General features: G+C 41.8%; 1 protein-coding gene across 1 annotated transcript; it reads left to right on the top strand.

Moving 5' to 3' along the window:
• Positions 1-126: 126 nt before the first annotated feature.
• Positions 127-3901, top strand: LOC120687576 (WAT1-related protein At3g30340-like). The gene is made up of 7 exons (XM_039969591.1): positions 127-424; positions 2171-2233; positions 2345-2458; positions 2525-2765; positions 2969-3127; positions 3226-3377; positions 3654-3901. Exons 1-7 carry the CDS (start codon positions 231-233, stop codon positions 3802-3804), a joined length of 1074 nt encoding a protein of 357 aa, XP_039825525.1. The 5' UTR covers positions 127-230; the 3' UTR covers positions 3805-3901.
• Positions 3902-9813: the final 5912 nt, after the last annotated feature.

Raw genomic sequence — 9813 nt, 5'->3', positions numbered from 1 at the left:
GTTTTTTTTTAAGTTCTGGAGTTGGTTTTGTAAACTATTTTTGTTTAACACCATAATTAGCGGTCAAAGTCCGTTATAGCGACTTCTGCAGGGTAACCAAATGGGGCCATTCCACTCCCCCTAGATTCCCTCTGCTCAGGCTGCACTTTCTGCGGCTATTCTTCTTCGCTCGCTTTGCTGATCAATCGATCTTGTGGAGAGACGGAGTCGGGAGATCCGAGAAGAACGAGATGGGGAGGCCGTCGTCGTTCAAGGCGGAGTGGGGTCCGGCCATCTGCATGGTGCTGATCGAGCTGTTCACCACGGGGCAGATGCTGCTCACCAAGGTGGTCGTCGATGCAGGGCTCTTCGTCTTCGCCCTCCTCACCTACCGCTTCTTCCTCGGCACCGTGCTGGTCATCCCGCTCGCCATCATCTTCGAGAGGTCCGTACTCCGTATCACCCAACTAGGCAAATACTCTGAGAAGTTTTACGCCAATTCCATTTTATTTGCATCGTCTTCGAGTCAGATTGCTGCGTATTTGTATTTCTTAAATCTGCTGCAATAGTGTTTGTATGTATATGTACATATCCAGGATCCAGATGCAGTTTTGTTTTCCCATTTTTCTTCTGCCTTTCAACTCATGTCTTTGCCTAGCATCACTTCTTTTGTCTTCTTTCTGATGCCTGAAGTCACCGAGCTGTTCCTGCGATGCATTGATGGCGGCGAGGTGGCCGACTATCCGTGCCTTGGTTGATTGCGTCTCCAGCTGTTCCTTTCTGTTTCCGGACCCTTTGCGCCTTCCTGTATCTATATTACATTTTTTCCGGATGGGGCTTCCTTTGGGACACCCACTGCCGGAATCACCTTGTTTGCCGAGTATACAGGGCACTCGGCAAAGACCTAAATGCACTCGGCACTCGGCAAAAGGCTTTGCCGAGTGTCATGTGTTTGTCGAGTGTTTTAGTGGCCGCACTCGGTTTGCCGAGTGTCTGATATAATGCACTTGGCAAAGCCCAGAGCACTTTGCAAACAGGCGTTTCCCGTAGTGACCTTAATTAAACCAAAGTCTGCAATCTTCTTGAATGGGTATACAATCTGAACGTCTATATATATCTATATATACATATATACCATGACAATATATAGTAATTGCTGAAACGTTAGGAAAATAACAGATTGGACGTTGCTTCGGAAGTCATAACTTTGTGAAATTAATTGCTTCAGGAATATTTGGGACAGCTAAAAGTAGACTGTTCCAGGGAAAACTGTGCCAAAAATTTATTGCCTGAAGTATTAGAATTTGTACACTTTATACACTACACTTCCCCTGCATTTCTACCATCACTATATATCTGTAGTTCTGTACTACAATTCACGCGCTATAATACAAGCTGCACGCATGTAGTATGCATATCATCTGTATATATATCAGCATCGATACACGTCATAGTTGTTCACACACATAGGCTGAAGGCTGACCTAAAGAAACCTCAGCTAAGAGAAAGAAGCAAGCGAGCATTGTCTTGTCGACCTAAAGAAACCTCTGCTATGACATAGAAGCACACAAGCATCGTCTTGTCGACCTGTTGCTGAATCCCTGTCCCCTTCACGCATCACGCATTGACGCCACATCGGAGTGCTTTATTTATTCTCCTTCAGAACTGCTGCTCCACTGTCCTGTAGAGAGAGAGATGGGGAGAACCAAGAAGGAATGGTGGGCAGCCTCGTTCATGGCGTTGATTCAAGTTTTCACAACTGGGCAGATGTTGCTCACCAAGGTGGTCGTCGATGATGGGTTGTCCGTCTGCACCCTCCTTACCTATCGGTTCTTCATGGGTGCCATCTTGGTCATTCCCCTAGCTGTGATCTTTGAGAAGTTAGCTCTGCAGTCTCCAAGAATATTGTCCTGTGTATTGTTACTTTCATGTTGTCAGTCAACCACCTTATATGTTTCGATAGAAGCAAAAAAAAAATTGCACACAATTTTACTTTTTTCTAATATGAAAATTGCAGAGTCCTGGAGTTTGCTTCCAAATATAACAAATCATTACAGCTTGTACAATTATTATCAACAAAAGAAGATATACAATTGTTCTTACTTGTATTGCTTTGATCTAAATATGCTCTGCTGAACATGTTCTTTTTGTGTTCATTTATGATAATGTTGATTTTGATTATGCCATGTAGGGGGAAGTTGAAGGAGCTTAATTTGAAGGCATCCATATGGATTTTTACAAGTGCACTTGTGGGGTGAGTTGTCCTATTATGAATTAGTTATTGATATCAATCTTGTTAAGTACTCTCCATAGGTACAGGATTATTTTTCTTCATTTACAAATTGTGTTTCTTGGTTATCGATAGGTTCACTATTCCTGGTCTTTACTACATTGGCCTCGGAGATACATCGCCTGGATATGCGATCAACTTTTACAACATTATCCCAATAGCCACATTCATCCTTGCGGTTCTTTTCAGGTAACTGAGACCCAAAGTTTGTCATAGTTCCTGAAACGGTACACCTGAAATTGACCTTTATTTCAGGAAGGAGCCTCTGAACATGAAGAGCCTGGTAGGAAACTTGAAGGTGATAGGAACCATTGTTTGTGTCGGGGGAACACTGGTGATTAGCCTGTACAAGGGCAAAGTGCTTCATCTGTGGCCTACCAACGTTATAGGGTACCATGCGAAGCATTCAGGAGCTGCATATGGGCACCACCATATGCGTGGAACCATCTTGCTCATCATCAGCTGCTTGAGCCTGGCCGTCTGGTACACAGTGCAGGTATAATAAGCAAGCAAATGCAGATACTAACAATGGTACCCAAGCAGTATCCTTCATTCCTTCTATCTGTTGTTTTCAGAGCGTTCCGGCTGTCAGGCTATAAACAAAATCTGCTAAAAGAAACTTTGATGTAACTATGATGATCATTCAACAAGGAGTGCGTACACTTAGTTCTAAACTTACACCTAGTTTTCTTTTGACAGGCCCAGATGCTGAAAGTGTTCCCTTACAAGTACTGGTCCACGGTTGTCACATGCTTCGTCGGCTGCATACAGATGGCTGTTGTAGGGGTCGCCATGAACAGAGAGAAGGAGACCTGGCAGCTGAAATGGAATATGAGCCTGCTCACAATCGTGTACTCGGTAAATTAAGCAGCCGTGCGGGCATTATTTGTTCAATATTTAGCCAAGTGCTTCATTCTTACTGTATTATCTAACTAATACTTTGTATATATGCACAGGCAATACTCAACACTGCCGCGAAATTCGTGATGATTTCATGGGTCGTCACGCAGCGAGGCCCAACCTACCCATCGATGTTTTGCGCAGTGTCAGTATTGTTCACCACTGTCTTTGACTCACTGCTCCTCGGCCATGACTTGTATGTTGGAAGGTATGATTATAATGTTACTTTTCCATAATCTTCTTAGTTCTTAAGACTCACAAGCTAAGCATCCCATCAAAAAGTATTATAATTACAAAACTCGGGTTTGGAAGTTAAGGTTTCTTCTGTTTTGTATCTGGCATGATGATGAAAAAAAGTGTTAGAAAATACAGTAACTTTAATCGGGAAGGTGAAATAACAATGACTATTGGGAACTGAAAAAAAGTAAAGGGCATTGCAGTTGATATGCAGAGCTGATACCTTCGTTTGTTTGCATGAATGCAGTATTTTAGGCATGTTCATGATTCTTGCTGGGCTCTACATGTTCCTCTGTGGAAAGAGGAACGAACTGGCACCTGAGAGTCAAGAAAAACACAAGGACGAACTGCGATTTCAGAGTGAAGACCAAACCAAAGATTCAGGATCCCACGTGTGATTGTTTCGTCTAACAAAAATGTTGCCCAAGGAAACGAGACACCTGCTCAAAATCCGCTATAATGGAAGTGAAGTGCCTTTAGCTTCTTGTAGTGAAATTGAATTCAGATAGCGTTGTCCATACTGCATACAAGCGAGAAATAGAAACAGAACATTAGTCGAACAAATTTTGGGCGTGTTTAGTTCCAAAAAATTTTTTGGGAATTTTTACAACACTAATTAGGACTATTAAATATAGGCTAGTCATAAAACTAATTACACGGATGGACAGGACATCGCGAGGCGAATCTATTAAGTCTAATCAATCCATCATTAGATATTGTTTACTGTAGTACGGCATTGTCTAATCATCACATAATTACATTCATTAGATCGTCTCGCGATTTTACCCTTGAGTTACGAAATGAGTTTTGTCGGTTATCCACATTTAATACTCCTAATTAGTAATAAGTTATTGTAGCGCAGGAAAAATTTTGGGAACTAAACATGCCCTTACCTATCCAGACCAGCATTATAAGACCAGTCCTAGAGTTTTCACTTGTAAAATACTCCCTCCGTTCCATCAAAAATACAATTCTAGATTCAAAACAAAATCCCACAAAAAATGCAATCCTAGCAATAACCACCTATCTTATCCTTTTAAACATATTTTCTAAGAATTAATTAATTATCTGCTTGTTGTAACTAACTTTGTGGAAATTGAACACCTTCTCCTCAAATAATGGAATTAAGATAATAGTAAGGATAGCAAGGTTAATTATTTACCAATAACACTAATCTGTTCGAGAAAACTGGGATTGCGTTCTTCATGGAATTAAGATGATTAATAAGGATTGAGTATATTTTTATAAAGAGTAAATTGCACCCACCATACAACAACTTGTCAGGTGGGTGCAAATTGGTCCAACAAATTGTAAAATGCTCAATTTAGTGCAATAACGTGGGTGCAGATCGATCCAATAACTTGTAAAATGCACAACTTAATGCAATAACTTGTCAAATAGGTGCATCCACAGTCCAAATATTACACAGCAATGTAGCTAACGCAAAGTCTCAATAAAGAGTATATTCATGTTAGGACAAATTATTAAGTATTATTTGACCATTGATTTTTATGTTGCGGCCTGCGTGGCAATGTATTTGGCCAGGATAAAAAAACCCTCACTGTTTAAAAATTAATGTTATATCTTTACATTAATTATTTATGTATAGTGATTTAATTTTAGTTAAAACTATTTAATTTGATATTCAATATTGAAAAATTCACCCTCACTGTTTTCCGATATGTTTGATTATATGCACTATTAAACTAAAAAAGCAATACGTTGATACAAACTATTGATACCTTTTAGGAGCTTGGTATATATATTTTTAAAGCCTCATATATTCATTAGAAAGAAAAAATGAGCCAAATAAACAGAAACAAACATGAGCATTGTTGAATACATGAGCATAAGTGCAGAAGAAACCTAAGGTTTCAGGGTCCCTCTTATCGATTTTAGTGTTTGAGTTATGCTAATGGTGTAATAATTCTAAAATTTGTGAACTAATAAAGAATTGTACATAGTTGAAAAGCAACAACCGTATCACCATCAATAATTTCCAATTATAAAATTTAAGAATTATTGACGTTCATCTACTTTGCTTAATATGTTGATGTCGTAATGGTAGTTAAATAATATATTATTTTGATAAACCAATAATTAATTTATTTTGAAAATAAAATAAAATTATTGGTGTCCATTGCGACACAAAAATCAACGGTCAAATAATACGTTCCGACGTGAATATACTTTTTATTGTGACTTGACGTTAGCAAATATATTGTCGTGTAATGTTTGGACTGTGAATGCACCAATTTACCAAGTTATTGCACTAAAATAAGTATTTTTTTAAGTTTTTGGATGAATCTGCACCCAGCTATCAAGTTATTATACTAAATTGAGCACTTTACAAATTGTTGGATCAATTTGTACCCACCTGGCAAGTTGTTGTATGATGGGTACAATTTACTCTTTTATAAAACACAATGGAGGAGCTACAGCCCACCAGGCTGTGGGCATTGGCTGCAGCCCCGGGCCTATAGTGACAGCCAAGTAGCACAATTGAGCACCAAGAAGAGCGGCCCATCAAAACTGATATACCCCCATCTCATGATAAGTGCAATTTTAGATTTTTTTCAGACAATTTAGTGGTGGCATGAAAACACTCTCGTACCCTCATATATTTGCCACATATGATTAGTTTTGGCATGGAATTCAAATTAACCACTTAATTAGATAGGTAATTGAGATCCAATCTCTAGAATTTCACTCTTTATGGGATTTTTTTTCAAACTCAGGATTGCACTTTTCATGGAACAGAAGTAATATATATTAGCCATCAAAATTAGTCAAAACTACCATAGATTAGGTCATACGATAATTTGGTAAGCGGGTGCATATTGATCCAACTACTTGTAAAATGCTCAATTTAGTAGAATAATTTAGTAAATTGTTGCATCTAGTCCAAATGTTCAAATTCTTATACAGCGCGTGCACCGGAAACTGTCACAGCAAATGGTGGAACTGCTACGCTATTAGGATGGTCGCGTACTCCCCCCCTTCTAGAATTCCAAATATTGCTTTGAACTCCAGCCCAGCCGTTTCTCCATTTTTATCCCTACGCCTTCTACTTGGGCTGGGCAAATTTAACTGCGAACCAAGAATCGAACTGAAATAATCGAGAACTGAAACCGAAACAAGCAGAAACAAGAAATCTGGTTCTCTATTCGGTTTCTATATCTCCGGAACTGAATGAAACCGAAACAAGCAGAAACAAGAAATCTGGTTCTCTATTCGGTTTCTATATCTCCGGAACTGAATTAACTCGGTTAGTTTGGTTTGAGAGACCGAAAGAACCGAATAGACATTCAACCCATTTACTAATTAAGCCCAATATATCATCATGGGTCCAATAGAGCAAATTCTAGGTATGAAACCACTCACCACCTAGCCACCCCCGCAGCCCATCTGTAGTCAGGCACTAAGGCACTCCCGGGTGGCCCTTGCTCGTTGCTGCCGGCCCCCACCCCCCGCCTAGCGCCTGCCGCCGCTCTGCGCCCGCCAGCCCAGCCCCCGGCCAGCTTGCCACCGCTCCCTCCTCTACTCTCGCTCGCAAGTCCTCTCCCCGGCAGCGCACCGCTACTCGCTCCACTCCATCCTCCACCACTTCTCTCCAGCGTGTGGATCCAGCTGGTGAGGGTGGCGGCGCCGGCGCCGGCGGACACTCCGCTGGCCAGCGTGGGTGTGGTGGCGGCCACCCAGGCGGGCGCACGGCATGGCGGCGCCGCGGCGGCAGCCACCCGATCGGGCACGCTGCTCGGTGGCGTGGCACCCTCCGTCGAGATCTAGTTTTTTTTTGTTAACTTTGTGTACTGTGTTGAGGAGATGAACTCGATTAATTCGGTTATAATCGGAACCAAACTGAAAGAACTGAAGCCGAATTTCCTCTATTCCTATTTCTAAAAAGAACTTATCGGTCCTTATTTTTTAAGAACCGAACTTCGAACTTGTGTAGCAACGGAGGAACCAAACCGATCGGTTTGGTTAGAACCGAATGCCGAGGCCTACCTTCAACCTCGAGTGAAATTTGGATTTTTGACACTTCGTTGGGCTTCGCGAGTTAACATATTCAATATTGACCTCGCAAAATTGACACTCTCCTTATGCACATCTTGATTTCCATAGCATTTTCACTGTTTTAATTATTTGTACTCCTTTTTTTCATTAAAAGCCTAATGAAGTGACTAATTTGCCCCTATGATATACTCCCTCCATCCAACTATGCAAGGCCTATTAGGAAATCTGAAAAAATCCAAATATGCAAGGTCTATTTTGGTTTTTCCTCAAAAGTGACGCTTCGGGAATCGGTGCGGCAATAATTTATCACATGCATGCCTCGGGAGTGAAAGCACATGCAGAGAGTAATCAAATCTGCAATAAACGCTGGTTGTTCTTTTCCCAAGAAAAACTAATAATGGGAGTGTTTCCCTTGGTCTTTGAGCCAAGCAAAAAAAACGCGGCCGGGAGGGTGAAACGGCCCCCACCGTATTTCATTAAGAGGAAGCGACCACAACTTCTCCGACTGTGGAAAAACCCCCCGAACCCTGGCCCATGCCCACAAGGGCCATGCCTTGCGGCGAACACAGCGAGGGAGATTTTTTTACCCCTGCACTGCCTGCCGGAAAATCCGTCCCCAGCGGGGATCGAACCCCGGCCGGCAGGCAGGGGGCGCTACTGAGCGCTGCTAGCCAAGTCGGCCGGCAGGCCGTTCGCAGCCAAGCAAAAATAGGTCTTGCATAGTTAGATGGAGGGAGTATTGCCTTACCTGGTCACCATTGAGTTTCGTCAAATCTCAATCCTCCACCACCTATTTGTCGACATCGAATTTGGTCACCATTCGTGGCCTTCAATTCCTGGTGAGTTGTACCGCCATGCTCCCAAACCCCTGCTCAACCATGTCTTTTAGTTTGTGGTCGCGAGGCCCGTCCGTCCCACCACTATTGAGACCTATTTCTGTGTTAATGGTTGCCGCTGTAGGTAGTCTATGCTAGCTGCTGCCTTTTGTTTTCGTGGGTCCGCTTTTTTGTCCTGCAGATATTGAAATTTACTTGTGCTCTGCTTTTCATTCAGCACTGCAGACCAACATTGCTACTGCCTACTAATTTTGATGCCCAATCTAGCCAGTGGCTTCGACAACACACTGTTAGCTGCATCTGCACATATGGAACCGTAGCATTAGTTTGATTATTGGCCACAATCTTGGAATCAGTAGTAATGAAAGTTCCATTGATGTCTAGTCCGAACACATGCTAGTTCATGATTGAACTACTGCTACTGAATATGCACCGCTTGCCGACATGTTTGCCCAAATACTAGGCCTTGTTGAATATTGAGATAAATTCATCATATAGATCTGCATGGAAAACCAAGCTAACATCCTTTTACAATATGATGAATTTCCTAGTTTCTACATTCAGAGATGAAAAACTGGAATCCTGCGGCTCGTTCGCCGCAATGCTCCCACAGCGAACAATTGCCAACTAACGGCTCTACCAAACATTGCAACGACAATGTATTTGGGTACGCCGGGTCGCAAGGGGAGGCCGGGAGAGTATATTCACGTGACAAACAATTTCTGATTTTACCTTAAATGGCGGCATACAATGGTGGGGTGCCCTTTTTTGGCGCTACTAGTACTATTCATGGCGTCCTGATTTTACCTTATCGTGTTATGTAGGGATGCGAATGACGGTGCAAGAATTCTTCAATATCAGTTCATTACTTGTTGGCTTCATGATCTATTTTGTTTCCCTTAAAACTCGGTCAGTTTGTTTGTTAGGCTTGGCACTTAGTTTGTTAGGGATTCGATTTACTAGCCGTTTGGTTTGGTCTGTTCCCGTGCGAGAGTCAATCGGGATGCTGACACTTTGTCATTGATCTAAATCAATATATTCGAAAAAAAAAATCAGTCATGCTCTGAAGAAGGATGATGTACCAACCGTTTGAATAGCACAAGCTGCGGTCATTTCTTTTATTACCTGTAAAAATACAAAGGAACATTAAATGTCGTTTTCATTTTGGAGCAGCATGTGACTGTGGTCCACGGTGGTGTATGGATCGGATCTGGTGAAGAGTACCAAACCCCTTGGCAACGTTGAAGGAAACAATGCTGCGTGTTCAGGTAATGCTTAATCCTACATTTATATATATTGTGCTATTTCTTCGAAACAATGCTGCGTGTTCAGGTAATGCATAATCCTACATTTATGTTGTGCTATTTCCTCGTAAAAGGAGTTGTGTTCGGTACAGCATAGCTGAATTTATGTTACTAGTAAAATGTACGTGCGGTATATTCATTAATTATATTTTACAACACTGCCTTGACGATCTCGACGGCAGCATGTGTTCGATAAGGGAGGGATACTCCGCAATGGCAGCACGGGAGGTAGGTTCGAGACATCGATGCT

This window comes from Panicum virgatum, chromosome 9N, assembly GCF_016808335.1.
Source record: "Panicum virgatum strain AP13 chromosome 9N, P.virgatum_v5, whole genome shotgun sequence".
NCBI lineage: Eukaryota > Viridiplantae > Streptophyta > Magnoliopsida > Poales > Poaceae > Panicum > Panicum virgatum.
This window is presented reverse-complemented; position numbering and strand designations above follow the sequence as displayed.

Excerpts from the sequence above, each read along its gene's own strand:
- LOC120687576 (XM_039969591.1), top strand. The coding sequence starts at position 231 with ATGGGGAGGCCGTCGTCGTTCAAGGCGGAGTGGGGTCCGGCCATCTGC. Across the intron at positions 2,234-2,344 it reads TTTACAAGTGCACTTGTGGG|GTTCACTATTCCTGGTCTTT; the intron begins GTGAGTTGTCCT and ends GGTTATCGATAG. Across the intron at positions 3,128-3,225 it reads TGCTCACAATCGTGTACTCG|GCAATACTCAACACTGCCGC; the intron begins GTAAATTAAGCA and ends ATATATGCACAG.